Source organism: Xiphias gladius, chromosome 11 (genome assembly GCF_016859285.1).
Source record: "Xiphias gladius isolate SHS-SW01 ecotype Sanya breed wild chromosome 11, ASM1685928v1, whole genome shotgun sequence".
NCBI classification, from domain to species: Eukaryota; Metazoa; Chordata; class Actinopteri; order Istiophoriformes; family Xiphiidae; genus Xiphias; species Xiphias gladius.
Window position 1 is genome coordinate 27,571,841 of NC_053410.1, and position 21,217 is coordinate 27,593,057.

Here is a 21,217-nt window from a genome sequence, read left to right on the forward strand (position 1 = left end):
ATTACGTCAACCACACGGATGCACGTGAATCCTTGTACATGTGTACGAAATAAACAGGGACCAACTCGTAGAAAAAGAGCTCCATGTTGCTAGAGGTCTAAAACTCTACAGGGAACTTTTAAAAGGTGGGAGTGCTTTTGATCATGTTGATCAAGCAGATGTTTGTCCATTTGCTGTAACCAGAAGATTTCTCAGCATCTGACAGACATGTTAATACAACACTCAGCCAGTTCAGAAAAAAAATGAATAAGGTGGAACGAGATTAATGGTTCAGTGAAAACGTATGAGAATATCAACAAAAAATTACAGCGCATAAAAATGATTTATTTGGTCTGACTCTGGCCCTTTTAATGACTTGTCTTAAATATCCTGGTTTGTAAAATGCAATGGAAACCATGCAGGTTGAGTCAACCGGAAACATTTCTTGACAAACCCCTTGCTTATATATGACAAGAGGTGTATCCAGATGTAGAATTTTTTACCTGAAAGATATAATTCTTTTATAATAACCAGTCAAGTGTTTTTGTCCTGTGGTTAATAAGAAGTCTTTGTCTTTGCTGAGAACAGAAGGCCAAATTGGAGGCCAAGCTGCATCAGACCACTTCTGCAGCTGCTGCTGCCTCTGGTGTGGGACCCATCCACAACTCTGTGCCTTCCAACCCCTCCTCCGCTCCAGGCTTCTTCATTCACCCCTCTGACGTCATTCCCCCGACACCTAAAACCACACCCCTCTTCATGACCCCTCCTCTCACGCCGCCTAATGAGGCGGTGTCGGCTGCCTTTAGCGCTGAGCTGGCTCACCTGTTCCCCGGCTCCATGTTGGACCATGGGCCTGTCAACCTGGCTGCACACAAGAACACACAGAAAGCCAAAACGGTTAGTGACATGTAGAATGCTTGATGCTTGGTTGGTTAATGATAGTTAGCATATACTGTATTGGGCTGGCTATTGAACCTCAGTACTTACTAGTGACCAAAAACTTTCAAGTACCAAAAGCTGGCACCAATTTCTGGTCAGATTCATACTTTTCTTTTTTTCAGAAAGTTTCTATTTTACAGTTGGGTCCATAAGAATTTGCACAGTGACAAATTTTTGCAATTTTTCCTCTGTACACCACAACAATGGATTTCAAACAAAACCGTCAAGATATGATTGAAGTGATTGATTTGGCCACTCCTAAAGTTTCTGCTATATTTCTGATAGATTTGTTTTGTTTTTTCAGCCTAATGATGGCCTCCTTAATTTGTATCAACACCTCTTTGGACTGCGTTTTGAACCCATGGACAGCAACCAAATGAGCATTCAACACTTGGAATCAACTCGAGACTTTTTATCTGCGTAACTTATGAAGTAACGAGGGAAAGGCCATACCTGGCCATTAATCTGATTGTCAGTCAACTGTCCAATTATTTTTGAGCCTATGTATATAAATGGCTCTAATTCCTAAACGGTTAATGTGATATTTTTGTTAAAACCCTTGAATCAGAGCTGAAAGTCTACACTTCAATCACATCTGGATGGCTTCGTTTCAACTCCATTGTGGTTGTATACAGAGGTAAAATTACAAAACTTGTGTCACTTTCCAAATATTTATGGACCTAACTCTACATGTCACTCTTGAACTGAATATTTGGAGAGGTACCTGGTCTGCAGCAGTGCCTCCAGTGGGGTGAGGCGGTCCTGCAACTGTCGAGAGATGGCAGTAAGCAGAGAGGCGCAGGCAGTGCTGCAGCCCGCCAGGTCTTCCTCCTTTACATAGTTCAGCAACACAAAGTACCAGAACACTGAACCTAAAAGCAAACAGCAGACAGGAGAGAGAGGGATCAGAAAATGAAAACTGTGGAGTCTTGAAAAAGAAACAAGGAAAAGGTGATGTACGTTGCTCTGTATTGTTGTTCAGTAACTTACCACCTGTTGCTGCTGCAGGCAAGTAAGACATATTGTCTAGCAGAGACTTCAGAAGACTCGCACCAAAACCCTGTTGACTTGGGTCTCCTTTTCCATTGCTATAGCAAGAAATAAAACAGCATTTTCATTATTATTGCCATATAAACCCAAAATGTACAAGTTATCAAGAAAGAATAACTCCTTCATCAAATAGGCTTGTTCCACTACAAGAACTTAATGACCCATAAATTAAGGTATGTTGTTGTGCTTTAGTATCTACTATACTTCCCCCCGCTTAGCTGGTGAGTTCCTCAGCCTAAATTTCAGCACTGCTCAGGTGGCGGTACTAAATCCAAGTTCAGGTACGCTCAGGGGGGCGGAATGCAACAGCTGGTTTGCAACATGGCAAATACAGCAATTATTAATGATGGACATGTATTCAGATAAGCACTACAAGGAATTGTGTTTCAATTCAGAGGCAATAATTGATATATATTTTTGTAAGTGTGACTTGCTAAAATTACAAAATTTGGTGCATATTGGCCACTAGGTGATGCTCTCACACAAGGTTGAAAAATACGCGAAACCTGCTTTTCAGAACTCATTTTAGGTCCAATCTGCATAAATTTTTGCACGTAGAATTTAGAATTTAAGGACCCTCATGATTGTCAAATCGCTTACCCCAATATTTGGGGTAAGTCGCAATAGGTTTACTCAACCCTAAGTCCAGGGTTTATGCAAGGCTAGTTTAACCATGCTTTTTCTGAATACCTCACTGGAATACCCCTCAGAAACATTCCAACATTGGTGGAATATTTTCCAATCTCTGTGCAGCTCTCAACCCGAGACCTGCATTGTGCAAGTGGGCCTGAAGGTCCAACTTGCAATCGCCTTGATGGGCCGTGGGGTGCGGATTACGCAGGGTACTTGTACCCTGTTGATACCTGCCTGCAAATCTAGTTATTTTTTAATTTATTCTTCCATGGGTAAAACCGGTACTGCAGCATACACTGTAAAAGTTATGTAAGTGAAATTTTCAGGGGCGGTATAGAATGGTGCACACGTCAGACACCAAAAATAACATGTCCACCAGCAGTTTGTGATATAATCAAGGTAAGCGCATTTTGGCCAGTAACTCCCACATAGTATACCGCATATTCCGAAACCTTAAGTGCATTCGTTCCCTGAATTTAGCTGAGTTATTCCGCCCATAAACTTTTTTGCATATCTGAAATATGCGGAACCTACTTTTTCAAACTCCTCCTTGGTTGTGAGTCCGATCTGCAAGAAACTTTGTACATAGCATCTATGGACTGTCATGATCAACAGATATTTAAAGAGTTTGATAGTCCAAAAAATGCACAAATTATTAAGGAACAACTTCCTATAGGTTGCAGTAAAGGGGGAACTGTTGCATATCTTGGCAACAATCACTGTTAACACCAAACTTGGCTCGATAGTTTCCCATGGTCCATTGAGGCTCTGTTTTAAAAAATTTGGCACCAATCAGCCACTAGTTGGCACGTGTTCTGAAAAATCCTGACATAAGCTAGAATAGTTTTTCCAAACTACTCTTAGGCTGTAAGTGATCTGCATGACACTTTACACGTATCAACTATTTACTGTATGCAAAAGCAACCCAAGAGCTTCTGAAAGCAAAGAAACTGAATATTCTTCAATGGCCAAGCAGTCACCTGACCTCAGCCCAACTGAGCATGCGTTTCGCTTACTGAAGACAAAACTGAGGGCAGAAAGACCCACAAACAAGCGGCAACTGAAGGTGGCGCCAGTAAAGCCCTGGCAAAGCATCTCATAGGGGGAAACAGCGTTTGGTGATGTCCATGGGTTCCAGACTTCAGGCAATCATTGACTGGAAAAGATTTTATCCAAATATTAAAAACAATTATATTAGATAATTAGATTCATAATTATGTTGGTTTTTCCAATTACATCTTAGCCTCTTAAAATGGAGGGACTATGTATAAAAATGGGTGTAATTCCTAAATGGTTAATGAAGTATTTTTGTCAAACCCCTTGAATAAAAGTAAATAGTCTACACTTTAATCACATCTTGATGACTCCGTTTCAAATCCATTGTGGTGGTTTACAGAGGCAAAATTTTGAAAATTGCGTTACTGTCCAAATACGAATAGACCTAACTATAGATCAAAATTTTCCAGTTCAAGACTATTTCATTTTAGCAATTCTTACATGACTTTTTGTGTTTCGACAACATTCAACATTAAAGAACTTTGGCTCCTTTACTAAATGGAAAAAAAATGGTCTGTTCAGAACTTGAATGGGTAAACTTAAACACTTACAGCAATATAAACTTTTTATCTATAAGAAAATGAGAAAATCCAATATGCTGCTGTTAGAATTATTTGCTCAACAAAGTAGTAACAGCCAGTCATGTAACAGGCACACAGCTATTTCTGATCAATAATATTGCAGTCCTTAAACCTGCAGTAATCGATTTTTCTGGCTACTTAGGGGCAGTGGAAACAAGTTGTGAACGCAACTTTGACACATCAACTTTTAAGCTGATATGGTGAATTGTTAGCAAACAGTTACATATTTACACATCTAGCAGTTACGGAGCAATATTAGCTCTCATTTGAAGTCATGTTTCTAGCCAAATGTCAGTCCACATGTAAGTAGCTCTGATTTTGGTTTCCATTGTTCTTTCCACCCTTTGCTGAGGGAAATAGCTTGGTCTTTAGCTCCATTATGTTCACCAGCTGGTTGCTAACCGTGTTTGATGTTCTGTTTGGTGCTGTAGAGGTATAGGATTTTAGAGCTTTTTCACTGAAAACAGCTGCCAAAACAGTAAATTTACAGAAAGAATAGCTAAACAATGAGCTGAAACTCACTAAAAAGCTCCATAAACCCAGGCAGAGCTGCAAATTCAGATGATAATTCTCTAAGTTATCATTACACGTGACCTCTTTGACATCATCATTGTTTTCATGTTGTCATTTGATATATTCTTAATGTAAAATACAATTTATAGCCCCTTTAAGGAATGGACAGCCCACTGCCTAAGCAGGCACAGGAGGGTATGTACAGATATGGTAAAAATTATTGAGACCCCTGAATTTCAAATACATTAATTCAGAAATTCTCCAGAAATGAATGCAAATTAACCAATTTTGTATAACTAGAATATTTTAATAAAATACTCAAGGTTATTAAACAAAAGGAAAAAAAAGAAACCTGCACAATAGTGAAATAATACAAACACAAAATGTACCCAAGATACAATTATTGGCACCCTTTTGATGAATATAAATTAGTCAAACTTAATAATAAAAAAACTCACCTTTGTTTAATTTTCAGTGTTCACATGAAATGAATTAATCAATGATTGATGGCTTTACTTCATAAAAAGGGACCGATTGTTCCCTGTTTCATTTAAACAATGGCAAAGACAAGAGATCTGTCTTACAAAATCAGAAATGCTATTATCAAAAAACATAACGATTCCAAAGGCTACAAGGCAATCGCCAAAGATCTTGAAATCCCTTGTTCAATGGTAAAGAATGTTATCAAGAAGTTTGACAGTCATAAAACTGTTAAGACGCTTTCAGGACGTGGTGCTAAGAAGAAACTCTGAGAAACTCTATGGTTGGTGCGGATTGTGGGAAAAACACCACGCAAATCATCTAAAGAGCTTCAGGTTGATCTGGAGGAATCTGGAGTAGTGCTCTCAGCCTTCACCATATGCCGCACAGTAAATCAAGTAGGGCTCTATGGGCGAAAGCCAAGGAGGACACCACTATTGAAAGGCACAAAAAGGCAAGACTAATGTTTGCAATAACTTCATAGATAAGCCACAGTCTTTCTGGGATAATATTCTATGGACAAATTAACCCTTGTAGAGCTCTTTGGGAATTAAGTGTTTCGGTTTGTTTATAGGCAATGACATGAAGCCCATAAGGAAAACAACACCCTACTTACATTAAAGCATGGTGGAGTGTCTATCGTGCAGTAGGGCTGCTTTGCTGCCTCTGGTACTCGAAGCACTGAATGTATCAAAGGAATGATGAAATCGTAACATTACAAAGGCATTGAGGGGTGAAATATGTTACCCACTGTCAGAAAACTAATGAGGTGAAGGTCTTGGGTCTTTCAGCAGGACAACAACCCAAAGCACACATCCAGCAGCACAAAAGAATGGTTGAAAGGGAAAAGATGGACTGTTTTAAACTGCAAGTTTTGTTTTTCTTTAATTATCTTTTGTTCAATAACCTTGGACAATTTATAAAAATATATTAATTATACAAAATTGGTTCATTTGCCTCTATTTCTGAATATATTTCAAATTATATACTTAAAATTCAGGGTTGCCAATAATTTCAACCAAGACTGTACATGTAGTTCTTACTACTTCAGCTACTTCCAGCATCTGTGTGGGATTTGTCTCACATTTAAACCACATCAGTGAACTAATCAGGGTTATTCCAGTAGGTGTATAATTGAAAGCAATTAAAAGAATATATGCATCATCAGCCTGTCTTAACGACGTTTTTATTCAGTTTAAAGTTGTTTATTGTCTTCACTGGTCTAAAATCAAATTGGCTAAATTTCAGAGATTACGAAAAGAGATTAAGATCCTGCATGTGATCGGTATAAGCAATCCCTGGCCACATTACTCCACATGTTTTGGATGTGTCGCTAATTATCCAAATTCTGGAATTTTGTCTTTGAAACCTCCAAAATATCTGGAAAATCTAATTCCTCATCACTTCACATTGCAATAATTGGAGTTCCCCCCCTCAAAGGGGCTAATATGAAAAGATGTCCAGCTGATGTGGTAGATTTTTGGTCACTTTTCGCCATAAGTGCTTATTTTATCTAAATGGAAAGACTCTTCACCTCCAGCATATGGACCATGGATTAGAGGTATTATGTATCATGTACAATTTGAGAAGATCTGCTCTTATATGAAGGAATCTACAACGAGATTCATGGACACTTGGTAGCCATTTCTACATTTGGTAGAGAATATTGAAGCTGGAAAGACTGACTCAATGTACACTGTGCCTCCTTTTTTATTTATCAGTATGGAATAAGTGCCTTCTTTCTTTCGACCAGTCTTATTATTATTGTTATTGTGATCTTGAGTTTGCTTGTTTGTGTGTTGAGGAGTGGGTAGGGATGTTGTTATTATTCTTTGTAAATGGTAAAATAAACATGAATTGTTTTTTTATGTAACCCTTGTTTTATACTAAAAATACTTGGATTTAAAATGAAATGCCCTACTTGTATACAAAAAACATGTTTATATGTATCAAAGTAAGATGCTGAAAAAAAGAATTGGTAACTAAACTCAGCTTTTGTATAAGGGTTAGATCTGAAAATGTTTAAACAACACCAGGCCTGTGCAAAATTATGTGTTAAAGATAGTTGTTAAAACAGCTACCAAACTATGTCAGTGTAATAGCTTTATACATCAGTTCAAACGAATGGTGAAAGTTTTTCCTTTTCATTAAAATAAGACAATATCTGAAGTTTCTTATTTAATACTTTAATAATGGTTTTCTCTTTGCTACAGGGCCCCATTGGCAGTGGTCTAGCTCTGGCGATTTCCCAGGCATCTCACTTCTTGCAGGCTCCTCCACACCAGTCCATCATCATAGAGCGGATGCACTCTGGTACGTCATGTAGCAATATTTCAGTTTTACCATCAAAGTAGTGCTTGAAAATGTCTGCAAACTCAGACTTCTACATACTGAATTAAATGTTCGGAATGATTTTGAGAGAAAAGAAAATGTCTGTTTAAATCATAATGTACTTTCAAATCATGTTGTGACATTTGTTACAAGTCATCTGTTAAAAATATACAGTATCACAACTTCATATAACAGCCTTGAAAACCACCAAAATAACATTTTTCTAAATGGAACTTCCTATTTCTGCTATCCTTTACTCCCAGGAGCTCGTCGCTTTGTCACACTGGACTTTGGTCGTCCTGTCCTGCTGACTGACGTTTTGATCCCGACCTGTAGTGACCTGGCATCTCTGTCCATAGACATCTGGACGTTGGGTGAGGAGGTGGACGGCCGCAGGCTGGTGGTGGCCACCGACATCAGCACCCACTCTCTCATTCTTCACGACCTGCTGCCGCCCCCTGTCTGCAGGTTCATGAAGGTGTGTCAGCAGGATGATCGACCTGCTGTTGTGAGTTTCTCATTATTTTGTTAGTTTACCACAATGATGTATTCTCCTTGTTTGCTTCCTACAACTATCAGATCACTGTGATTGGTCGCTACGGCAGCACCAATGCTCGAGCTAAGATTCCGCTTGGCTTCTACTATGGCCACACTTACATCCTGCCATGGGAGAGCGAGCTTAAGTTGCTACACGATCCTCTGCGGGGAGAGAGCGAGGCGGCCAGTCAGCCAGATGTAGATCAGCATTTGACCATGATGGTGGCACTGCAGGAGGACATCCAGTGCAGGTAAGAAGGGGAGTAAATCAACTCTAGCACTTTAATATTCCAACTGCATTCCCAATGTTTTGCGTTTGACTGACTTTGCCTTTTATTGACCCAAAATCTGATCGCATAATTAGTCATTTTCATAAGCATTAGTGAAAAAATAAATGTCCTTATGGGAGACGTCTTCAAAATTGTTCTAAAACTGCATGCTATAATTTATGCCACCATGAGTATTCTTTCAGAACTGTTCATATATTTTGCTTTATAGTGATTAGCAACACTATTGTGTATGTGTATGCATTTATGAAAGTAGATTGAAGGCATTATTCTATAATTTTTCGATAGTTAGCAAATCCAAACCCAAGACCGAAACAAACAGTGTGTTAGTGCGTCTTTCATTACTTTCTCTCTCATCTACATTGTCTGTGGTACTCTGCCCAAACAGTTTTTTCCTCCTGAAAATATAAATCTTAAGCACTCACAAAAGAGCTGGCCGGTGTATTTCTTAGCAAATGTTACTCAAACAGGAGGAAATAGTGCATATGTAGGAGATTATTTTCAGCAACAGATAAATCCACATTTGGTGCTCCAGTGAGTATTTCAGGCAGCACTGTGTATGTGGGTGTGAGTCAAAATAAACTACAGTGTATGTATTTATGTATGTGTATATATGTGTGTGTGTGTGTGTGTGTGTGTGTGTGTGTGTGTATGTGTGTATGTATGTGTGTATGTATGTGTGTATGTGTGTACGTGTATGTTTATATACGTGTGTACGTGCGTGTGTATGTGTATATATAATCAATAGTATATGTCTTGTAGCTAGGTGCGCCTCATCAAGTGCAAAGTGTCACAACAGCTGGAGAAGTTTTAAAACTGATCCTGCGCAAAATCAGGTTTTTGCGCTCAAAACTTTCATTGGGCTCTTGAATCTGTCCATGTCTGATGTAAAATCTTGATTTTTGGATTGATTTAAAGCTTGAGTTTATTTAATGCTCAAGAAATTTTGTCAGATATTCATATTAACGATTTTGCATGCAGAGACGGTACTAAATGGATCATCTGGGAATCTAAAGAGAGGACTGTAGGGAAGGGATTTGAGATGACAAGATGTGGTATCACATTATTTTCTCCAATAAAACCTTTAAAAATGTGACAGAAGAGGGACCTGCTGTTGACTTACATTGCCATTACCTCTCTTGTTTTTGTTTACCAGGTACAATCTAGCTTGCCATCGACTGGAGACCCTTCTCCAGAACATCGACCTGCCGCCCCTCAACAGTGCTAACAACGCCCAGTACTTCTTACGAAAACCAGACAAGGTGGTAGAGGAGGACCAGCGTGTTTTCTCAGCCTACCAGGACTGCATCCAGCTGCAGCTGCAACTCAACCTGGCTCACCACGCTGTCCAACGACTTCGTGTGTCACTGGGCGCCAGCCGCAAGTCACTCCCCACACCCGGGGCTCTGGAGGCCCAGGAGCTGGTTAACAACTCCTCGACCGAGCAGCTGAGGACCATCATCCGCTACCTGCTGGACACACTGCTTAGCCTGCTGCACTCCAACAATGGTTAGCAGGAAATGGGGCACAGCTGGGTCAACTGGCCCATAAAATGTTATATTTTGGAGATGACAGGGTTACAATTGCTTGGATTTTTTTCCCTCAACTGAACCAGTTGAAGATGGACAGCATTCTGTATAAAACTGTTGTTTCACACTTCACTCTTTCATGTGTCTGTATATTTTCAGGCCACTCTGTGCCCTCGGTGCTCCAGAGTACCTTTCATGCCCAGGCCTGTGAGGAGCTCTTTAAACACCTTTGCATCAGTGGGACGCCTAAGATTCGTCTTCATGCTGGCCTGTTGTTGGTACAGCTCTGTGGAGGCGAGCGTTGGTGGGGCCAATTCCTCTCAAACGTACTGCAGGAGCTTTACAACTCCGAGCAACTGCTCATCTTCCCCCAGGACAGGTAGGAGCCATCAGATTCCAAATAGTTACTGCACGTTATATGAAAATTTTGCCCAAGGCTTTTAAACTCTTTCAAACAGATTATGAAAGTAATGGAAAAAATAGTTTTTTATTGCTTTTAAAATTATAATCCTTAATATTTTCACTCTGTCAGGCCACTCTTTTAAATTATGTTTATGGGCTTGTTAAGACTTTATTAGGTGGTGGTAGTAGAGAGATGACTGGAAATCAGTATCAAGGAATTTGCTGTTTGTGGCCAGCATCTTAACCCCTAAGCTACTGGAACACCTCATGAAGCCCAATTTTTTGCTAATTATGGTTTACATTTTTTCATCAATAGCCATTCAGTATATTTACATTCTCTAATTACTTCTGTATAGTGTTTTTTATTGTTACTAAAGTTCATGTGGGAATAAAATATGTACCCATGCACAAAAGATTCGTAGGATGTGGTGTGTACATGCACTGGACATGATGAGACTGACTTTTTTAGTGTTGTGTAATAAAACAACATCACTTGATGAATCCTCTCTGCCCACAGTTAGTTTGGCTGCATAGGTAACTGACCAGTCTGCTCCTGTTGCTCATGGTGTGTTTACTGCCCCCAGTAATTCATACAGTCCTTAATCTCTAAGGAACTCTGTGACCTTTATTAAGACCCATTTGCTGTTACCAACTGTAACCACAGGTCTTGCCAAATAAACCAGGAGTTGCACTAAATAATAAATGAATAAATACATTAATTAATAAAATTAAGTTCTTAATTACAGTAACATTACAGTAATAGGAAATGAGCAAAATACTTTTTCGCAGATGGCACAATTTCTGCACTTCTACAGTGCATTCATAAAGTATTCTGTACTTTTTTCACTTTTTGTTATGTTGCAGCCTCAGGCTAAAATAATTTAAACTATTTTTTTTCCCTTCATCAGCTTACACTCAATACCCCAAAATGACAAAGCAAAACCAGAATTAGAAAAAAACAAAAAACTTTTTGCTCAGGTGCTTCCCATTTCTCCTCATCATCTTTGACACCCTGATTGGAGTCCACATGTGCTAAATTCAATTGATTACACAGGATTTGGAAAGGCACATACCTGTCTATCAAGTCTCACAGCTGACATTGCATATCAGAGCAAAAACCAAGCCATGAAGTGACAAAGCAGTCTTCCGAGTAAGTTGTAAATAATGTACAGAAACATTGCATGCAATAGGCTAGATGGTGAATAGTAGAAGGACAATCGTCACTGCAGCTCTCCTCCGATCTGGGCTTTATGGCAGATTGGCCAGATAGAAGCCTCTTCTCAGTGAAAGATACATGAAAGCCATTTTAGAGATTGCAAAAAAGCACCTAAAAGACTCAGGATTATCTGGTCTCATGACACCAAGATTTAATTGTTTGGCCTTCTAAGCGTCTTGTCTGAAGGAAACCAGGCACCACTGATCATCTGCCCAATACCATCCCAACGGTGAAGCATGGTGGTGGCAGCATCATGCTGTGAGGATGTTTTTCAGCGGCAGGGACAGGGAGACTGGTCAGGGTTGAGGGAAAGCTGAATGGAGCAAAGTACAGAGATATCTTTAATGAAATGGTTCACCTTTCAACAGGACAGTTACCCTAAGCACACAGCCAAGACAACACAGGAATGACCTAGGCACAACTCTGTGAATGTTCTTGAGTGGGCCAGCCAGAGCCTTGACTTGAACTCAATTGAACATTTCTGGAGAGACCTGCAAATGGCTTTCCAACAACGGTCCCCATCCAACCTGACAGAACTTGAGAGGATCTGCAGAGAGGAATGGCAGAAAATCTCCAAATCCAGGTGTAGAAGGCTTGTCAGGTCATGCCAAGAAGATTTGAGGCTTTAATCACTACCAAATGTGCTTCAACTAAGTACTGAGCAAAGTGTACCGCAACAGTTGGGCCAGCCCTATAAACATGAATGTCCTTGACTCACTGACTGCATGCCTGCATGATAAAGTTACACCATTGGTCAGCCAAATGCTGCGTGACTGAGTGCTGACGTTACAAAATTGTTCTGCCGGCTGAGTATTGGATTTTCCCCCCTGGCCATTGTTTTTTCAAACTGAATTGGCACAAACAGTTTCTGTTGTGTAATCAGGGGGTTTTTACAGGCAGTGTTGCCAACTTAATGCCCATGTTGTTAGATTTACTCACTTTTCACATGCCTTTAGCAAGTTTTTCTTCACAAAAGTACCAAGAAACCAATCTAATGACTTTTTGAACAAACCTTAGCAACTTTCTATAGAAGACATTCGCCAGTATTGTCTGGCAAGCGCGAGGTCGGGCTTTCCCTACAGGCACACCTCTCTATGAGTTTCACTCAATTGACACAGCCGTGAATGAACTTCTTTCTCTCTGAGTGATCATTTGACAAGTAAATATAGCCGAAATCATTGCACACCTGTTGACTTTAAATTATGTGTGTGGTGATTTTTTTTTTTTTTTTTTTTTTTTTTCCCCCAGACAATGTTGCGCTTATAAAACCGCAGCAGCTTGGTAATGAGGTAGAAGTGACTTCTGGTTAACATGTAGTCTTAATGGGCCACATTACAGTCACTATGTCATACTCGTTCCATTGTCTGACAACAGAAATAGAAAAACATTTAAATGAGAACAACTGAATAATCCAACTTTTGAAATTCTTAAAATCTCTTGTGAAAACATGCCTTTACTCATGTGGATGAATTGCTTTGGTGCTTGAAATGGGTATACCAAAGTCTTAGGTTTACACAAGTAGTGGAATATATAAATACAATAGTAGATAAATGTATAATAAATGTCAAATGAAATTTTATAATATCGTTTTTTGAGTAGAAGTGCTGTCTTTCACACTTTCACCAATGTTTAGAGATAAATTGGGACTGAATAATGACTTCATAGTAAATATAAAGCTTCATGGGATGTGTGCAAATGAAAAATTAGCATTAAGACAGGTTTTCCTTTTCAAACCAAATATTTTTAATATATATATATATATATAAAAACACACTTTTTACAATATTTACATATTTACATGTATGGCTGCTGGACAGATGCTGCATGTAGTTCACTGGGTCCTGGTAGCTGTGAATCCTCTCTGTAAAAGAAATAAAACTATAGGACATTCATTACTACTAAGTGCATTGACAGAAAGTTCTCACTTCCTTTCTGCTTTCTTGCTCCACATGCACCCCCACACACAACAATTTACACCTAAGAGGAATCTGGGGGGTGGGGGATACTCTTCACCCATTTCACAACTCTACATTCTACATGTGAACAGAGAATTCCAGTAATTTTACATTCAGTATAAAATCACACACACACACAAATAAAATTCTATGAAAGAGAGTCTCATCTTCAAAGAACAGTATGATAAAACAGGAAATGGCCAAAACATATCCCTTAATCTATACTATTTGTAAGTGAAGCTCACTTTTACACAAGAAAATAACTTTCGCACAGAGTAAACATTTACTAATGGACAGTCAATTTTGTCAAACAAAGATCATGACTCTTGATACACAAATCAATTTCACGTAGTTCATAGTCGCAGCGTTTAGCGAAGATGGTCACATTATCACACAAAGTGGGCTATTACTGTGATATTGCAAAACAAAGTTTTTGTAAAATAAATACACCTACTAATCTTCAAATAGATCCTTATTATATCGGTATTCCTCTTCATCTTAGAAACCAAACTCATCTGCCTCTGAAACATTCTCATCTCTGCAAAAACTACAGCAGGTGTAAGCTTTCTCTCCATTCTTCAGGCGTCTCTGCTGCTGACTGAGTGAACACTGCTGTATTTCTAAGATAGTGGTTGGGTCCTCAGTGATTTCTTGAGTGTCATTTGGTTAGTTCCACAGAAAAGGTTGACAGACAAACAAATCCACAAGTTACGCACAGTGATCACGTGTGTCAGCTCTCTTCTCTGCTTCCTTGCTTCGGCTGTGAATCAGGTACGATCTCATTAGAATCAGGACTATAAGTGGAGAATCTACAGATTCCAACATTTAAACCATATTTCTTGGCTGTATTATCACAAAGATATTAATATGAAAATTGAGAATAACATACCGTTGCGTTGGTTGACCCATGGCGGTCAATTAATGCGCCATAATTTGGCCGATTGGGCTCGTGTCTTGGGAGGCATTTGCACATTATTTCCAGTTATTGGGCCATGATTCATGTTTCTAGATCATTCCAGCTCACAGCAATTTGAGCCACAGCATAAAGCATCAAATAATGATATTAAATACAGACGCAAGCGGCAATTTGCGTGTTCTAATCTTTTTGGGCTCAACTGGAAGCAACTCAATTGGCCCAAATGGTTTCAGGCCTCACAAAACCGAGCAGTCACTTCAGCTAGTTTTATTCTGTTTAAAGAAGGAGTGAGACCAAGCACATACTTGTTTCATCATTACAATATGGCACTTCAGATTTTGGTTAGTTGCCCCCAGAGCATGCACACCAATTTTGGTAGAATTCTGTCCACTGGATTTTCAGATACATGTTTGTGGCATTTGTGAAGCCCCCTATGGTTCAGGCTCAAAATGCTTTAGTAATCCTATTCCCAATCATGGACTGAAGACATGTACTAAGGTTTATGATGACTGGACAAATGGTTAATGAATTATGTACAATTTGCTAAGCCCCTCCCTTTGCAATGTTAACGAAAGGGACAAAATAAAAAATAAAAATCCTGCATCCGTCCCTTTAATGGGCTCCACACCAAAATTAAATGGGTTTCTCCCTGGCCCATGCCCCATCCATCTACCAAGTTTGGTGCAAATAAGTCCTGAACCGTTTGTGTAATCCTGCTGACAAATAAACAAACAAACCAACAAACAGACATGGGTGAAAACATAACCTCTGTGGTGGAAGTGGTAATAAGCATAAACTTGCACAAACATACTTCTAACCACTTTGGGTTTAGAACTGTAATAAAAACTGCAGGATTAGGATACTGATTTGGACATCAATTACCATGGTAATGGTAGAAGCTTTCAGGTCAGCCCTACTCCCTGCATTGACTGATGCCTTCGTGCAGCACAATAAGTACTCTGTCTTCAGAGATTCAAAAATCCAAGAACTGCAAAAGTGTGGCTCCAGAGGTAGAGTGGGTCGTCCACTAATCGGAAGGTCGGTGTTTCGATCCCTGGGTCCTCCAGTCCGCATGTCGTAGTGTCCTTACTGAACCCCAAATTGCCGTGTGTGTGTGTGTGTGTGTGTGTGTGTGTGTGTGTGTGTGTGTAAGAGAGAGTGTGTGTGAGAGTGAGAGTAGTATGTATAGACAAAGAGAGCTATATGAATTTGTGTGTGAAGGGGTGAATGTGGCAGTAGTGTAAAGCGCTTTGAGCTAGAGCAGCACAGATTCTGTAACCCAGTGCACCTATTTTGATAGAACTTGTTATCCTACAAACATCTCTGGCACATTTGGGCTTCAGATTTACTCCTCAAGTTTATGTCCAGGCAGTGGAGGATGATAAAGATAGTAGTAAAGTATTTTCCATCTCTCTTCATCCCAGGGTGTTCATGCTCTTGTCCTGCATTGGCCAAAGATCTTTGAGTAACAGTGGTGTGTTGGAAGGCCTCCTGAACCTCCTGGACAGCCTGCTTTCTCCCCTGCAGCAGCCACAAGCTGCTGCCCAGCGCAGGACTGAAGGTAAAGAAACCAGCACTGTGGCAGGTTTACAAATGCATAGCAAATCTTTCCAGATTTGTAGCATGTAGGACACTTAAAGTTGGTAGAGTTGATACAATTTTCTGGAGCAGAAATGACAGATAGTCAAATGTCTTTGTGAATGTGTACATTTACATTTATTTTTGTAGCAGATTATTCATTTGCCAAATGAAGTACAAGAGTTTGTTTGTGTTTTTTTTTTTTTTTTTTTTTCTCCAGGTGTTTTGGATATCCCCATGATCAGTTGGGTGGTGATGCTGGTTTCAAGACTATTGGACTATGTAGCCAGTATAGAAGATGAGGCCTCAGGCGGAAAGAAGCACCTTGGTGGGAAAGAACGGGAGAGAACATTTACAGGTATATGAACTGCACATCTGAGGATTTCACTTTTCATCTCAGACCTACAATTTCAAGTTTTTATTCAACTACACAAGCTTTACTTTTTGAAGTCATAAAAATTCAAAGGAAAGGCTTCTGAAAAATCCTATGATCACTGAATTTTAATCTAATTTAAGACATAGATTACACTCAATCTCATTTCAGTGCTTACACTTCAACCCAGTGTAGCATTTTGTCTTCATTTCTGTCATCCATCTACCCTCTTTGGCTGGACCGCAACAGCGGGGCCAGCCCAATAAACGCAAATGTCCGTGACAGACTGAACAAGTGAGTGAGTGTGTGATACAGTTTACACCACTGGTCAGCTGAATGCCGCATGACTGAGTGCTGACATTACACCAGTTGTCAGCCGGCCAAATGTCTGAGTTTCCCCACTGGTTGTTGCTCTTTTAAAATTAGTTGGGGCAAACAGTTTCGATTACGTCATCAGGGGGTTGCATACAGGCAGTGTTACTATCTTAGCGCCTTTGTCGCTAGATTTACCTACGTTTCATAGCTCTTTAGCGAGTTTCCTTTACTAAAGCACCTAGCAACAAATCTAGCGACTTCTTGAAAAAGCCTATCAACTTTTCATAGAATACAATCACCAGTATTGCCCCGTGAGCGCAAGGTTGGGCTTTCCCTCTATGCGTCCCATCCATTTGACTGCATGGCAGCTGACACAGCCGTCACTGAAGTTCTACCTTTCTCTCTGAGTGATCATTTTACAAGTAAATATAGCCGAAATCACAGCACAGTCTGATGATGGTGATTTTGTCAGAAAATGTTGCGGTTATAAAATCAGGATTTTAGCAGTGCTAAGCAGCACCTGGGAAATGACTGTGATGTGACTGCTGGTTAACATGTAGTCTTAATGGGCCACGTTATAGTCACTATTTCATACTTGTTGCATTGTCTGTCAACAAAAACAGAAAAACATGTAGATGAGCTTTATTGGGAATTCGGCTGTATTGAAATACTGTATATGTTAGCACAGACAGTAGGATAGAAGCAAACAGATGAAGGGGGGTCCGGCCGTATACTAGGTTTTGACGTAGTCTCGTTGTTTTTCCAGAACACTCATAACATACCTACTCTACAATCCTGGTTGAAATAATTGGCACCCTTGAATTTTAAGTAAAAGTTTAGAATATCTTTAGAAATAAATGCAAATTAACCATTTCAGAATATTTAATAAAATGTCCAAAGTTACTAAAAAAACAACAAAAAAATGCTTTTATGTAGTGAAATAAAAAAAAAAAAAATACAGACAAATTGTATGCTTGACACACTTATTGCCACCCTTTTGATGAATTAAAATTAGTTCCTAAAACTAAATTTAAAAAAAAATGACTCAACTGTGCTTAATTATCAGTGTTCATATGACCTGAATAAAACAATGAATGATGATTTTACTGGGCTGATTGTTTCCAGTTTCTTTTTCAAAATGGTGGAGACAAGAGAGCTGTCTGAGAACACACAGAAATGCTATTATCAAAAAACATATAAATTCCAAATGCTAAAAGGCAACCGGCAAAGATCTTGAAATCCATGTTTCAACAGTTCAGAATGTTATCAACAATTTTCACAGTCAGCAGTGAAACTGCTAAGACGCTTGCAGGATGTGGTGTGAAGAAGAAATTCGATGAGAGAAATCTAAAAATGTTAATGTGGATTGTGGATAAAACACCATGCACGATATCTAAAGAGCTTCAGGCTGACCTGGACCAATCTGGAGTGATGGTTTCAGCCTGTACTATATGACCCAGACTAAACTAAGTAGGGCTCCATGGGTAAAGGCCAAGGAGGACACCACTATTGAGAAAGAGGCACAAAAAGCCAAGATTAATGTTTTTCAATAACTTTCATAGATAAGCTGAAGTCTTTCTGGGATAATGTTCTACAGACAGTTGAAACCAAAGTAGAGCTCTTTGGGAATGCATTGCTTCAGTTTATAGGTGATTCAGTGAAGCCCATAACGAAAAGAAAACCCTACCTACAGTAAAACATGGTGGACGTTCTATCATGCTGTGGGGCTGCTTTGCTGCCTCTGGTACTGGAGGCATTGAATGTACCAAAGGAACGATGAAATTAGAAGATTACCAAGGCATTTTAGAGTGGTCTAGGTTTGAGGTGAAGGTCTTGGGTCTTTTAGTAGGGCAACAACCCAAAGCACAAATTCAGCAGCACAAAAGAATGGTTGTAAAGGAAAAGATGGACTATTTCAAACTGGGCAGCAATTATTCTTGACCTAAATCCCATTGAAAACCTTTGTAGAGAGCTAAAATCTGCCATTGCGAAAAAGACTCCTGCAAATTTAAAAGAGCTTGAACTCATAGCAATGGAAGAGTGGCAGAAACTACTAGCAGATAGGTGCAAGAAGCTTCTAGATGGCTACAAGAAACATTTAGAGGCTATCACTGTTGCCAAAGGTTGTGCAACCAAATATTATAGAAGGGTGCCAATGATTGTGTCTGGGATACAGTTTGTGTTACACTATTTCACTATTATGCAAGTGTTGTTTTTTAAATTTTCTTTTGTTCAGCATCCTTGGACATTTTATTAAAAATATTTTGATTATACAAATTTGGTTCATTTGCATTTACTTCTGAATATGTTCTTAATTCTGTACTTAAAATTAGGGGGTGCCAATAATTTCAACCAGGACTGCACATGTAGTACGTACTTCTTCAGCTGCTTCCAGCATCTGTGTGTGATTTTTCTCACATTTAAACCATATCAGTGAACTGATCGGTAATATTGTTGGTCTGTCCTTAAGGCATTCAGTGGAGCTTCATCAATAATAGCCTTCAGTCTCAGAACTCCAGCAGGTCAGCTAAAAGCAGCAGCAGCCTGGACCGACTCTACTCCCGCAAAATCCGCAAACAGCTCGTTCACCACAAGCAGGTAAATGTGTCTCATTCCGCCACCGACACATCTTTAAACCCAGACTCACATATACGTTTTTTTAAATAGTCACATACAGAGTAATATATGAAAATGTGCATGCAAATGTGGTACAAGACCCATATTAGAAACCCCAAGAAAATGTTTTTCTAATCTTTGTGTGTCATTTGCCCCTCTCATGAAGCTTCAGCATTAAAAATGGTTAGTATATAGCAAATGCTTAATGCATTGCCTATATTTATAATGCCCTTTTTATTGTAGCAGTTAAATCTATTGAAAGCAAAACAGAAAGCTTTGGTGGAGCAGATCGAGAAGGAGAAGATCCAGAGCAACAAAGGCTCCTCCTACAAACTGCTGGTTGAACAGGCCAAGCTCAAACAAGCCACATCCAAGGTTAGCAGTTCATCACACACTGCTTCACAGAGCTCACAGTCTCACAGCTCTTAGCTAAGAAATTACTGAATAGAGAGGGGTCAGCGTATGTTTTGCAGTGTATTGCCTCCATGTTTTGTGATTTGCATGCAAACTGAATTTTAAAAGTCTGAAGACAATCATACAAGACGATCATAAATGAGATTGTTAAAAATTGTTGTTTTGTAATTTTGACCATCACTTCTGTCTGTTAAGATAGGATTTTACCTACCAGGTAATAGGAAATTAGGCAAATCCTTTTGGTACAGCTTTCCAGTGAAGTTCATGATGGCAAACAACAAGAGCAGTGAGAAGCATCACAATATCAAAACCACTTATTTTAAGTTGAATATTAAAGCCTCACTTTTCAGTATTTTTATATAAACAATGGATCAAATCACTTTGCGTAATGTGAATGATATCACTCAGTCATTTCTATTTTCAGTTCTCCTCATCTCCAGAGATTTCCAGCATCTTTCAGTTTATCATTTTGGTTTTATGACTGTTGTGGTTTGCCCTCTAAGCTCTCATCAGCCTTCTTTCCAGCAACTGCAGGCAGGTTTAATAATAATACTAATGATAATAATAACTTCATTTAAATAGCCCTTGTCAAAAACATTTACAAAGTTCTTTACAGTAAAAACAAAGAATAAAAGCAATAAAATTCAAAACATAAAATATAAAAAAAAGATAAAATAATGAAAACAATTAAAATCAGTTTAGAAAAAGCCATAAGATAAAAGTAAGGTTTAAGAACAGATTTAAATTTTCTTTTACTGAATTTGCTACTCAGGCAGTGGGTTCCACTTTTGAGAGCCCCCGAAAGCAAAGGCACGGTCACTTTTAGTGACAGGACGATATTTTGGAAACATAAGTATAGTCCTGGCAAAGGATCTTAAGCAGTGCTCAGGTAATATGTCTGTGTTGTTCATCCATACCTTACTAAAGTAAGGTACTATTTTTTTTTTCTTTTTTTTTTTTTACAATGCAATGGACAGCTACAGCTGATATGTGGGTGTGTAAAATGAACAGTTAGACATATTGGGAAATACACCTTTTCAAGTAAGATGAGAAGATCAATACCATTGCTGATTTAGTATGTCTTGTGATTTGGCAGTACAATTGGTGAGTAAAATGTTAGCATAACTCATGGAATGATGATCAAAACTAGGCAGACAATGTTTTTTTTTTTTTTTTTTTTTTTGAAAAAAAGCAGAATGTCCCTCAAAAAGTGAATATAGTCTCTGTTCTTGGACTGTCCCTCTTACCCCCATGTGACTGTAGACTTTATTGTATTTATTTATTATTAATTAAATTGCAGGATCATTAAAATGTGTTGCCCACTGAAAAAGAAAAAATTCAAATATTATGACTATTTGTTTCTTTTTTTGTATGTGTATATTTTTTTTTAACTTATTTGATGGTTGGTGTAAAATTACCAACTGTTTTATCACTTGAATCATTAATGCATGTTATATACTTGTTTCTGTAGCTGTTCAATTATATTGCAATACTTGATTGAATTTAAATTGACTGGT

General features: G+C 38.8%; 1 protein-coding gene across 1 annotated transcript in view; it reads left to right on the forward strand.

The window, feature by feature from the left end:
• The window catches only part of birc6 (baculoviral IAP repeat containing 6), a 164,381-nt gene that overhangs the window by 39,837 nt on the left and 103,327 nt on the right, over positions 1–21,217 (forward strand). Inside the window, exons 20-29 of the mRNA XM_040139786.1 lie at positions 568–876; positions 7,445–7,544; positions 7,826–8,040; positions 8,142–8,350; positions 9,543–9,895; positions 10,075–10,294; positions 15,829–15,965; positions 16,203–16,340; positions 19,141–19,268; positions 19,530–19,661. Coding sequence (XP_039995720.1) covers positions 568–876; positions 7,445–7,544; positions 7,826–8,040; positions 8,142–8,350; positions 9,543–9,895; positions 10,075–10,294; positions 15,829–15,965; positions 16,203–16,340; positions 19,141–19,268; positions 19,530–19,661 — 1,941 coding nt within the window. The remainder of the gene's footprint in view (positions 1–567; positions 877–7,444; positions 7,545–7,825; positions 8,041–8,141; positions 8,351–9,542; positions 9,896–10,074; positions 10,295–15,828; positions 15,966–16,202; positions 16,341–19,140; positions 19,269–19,529; positions 19,662–21,217) is intronic.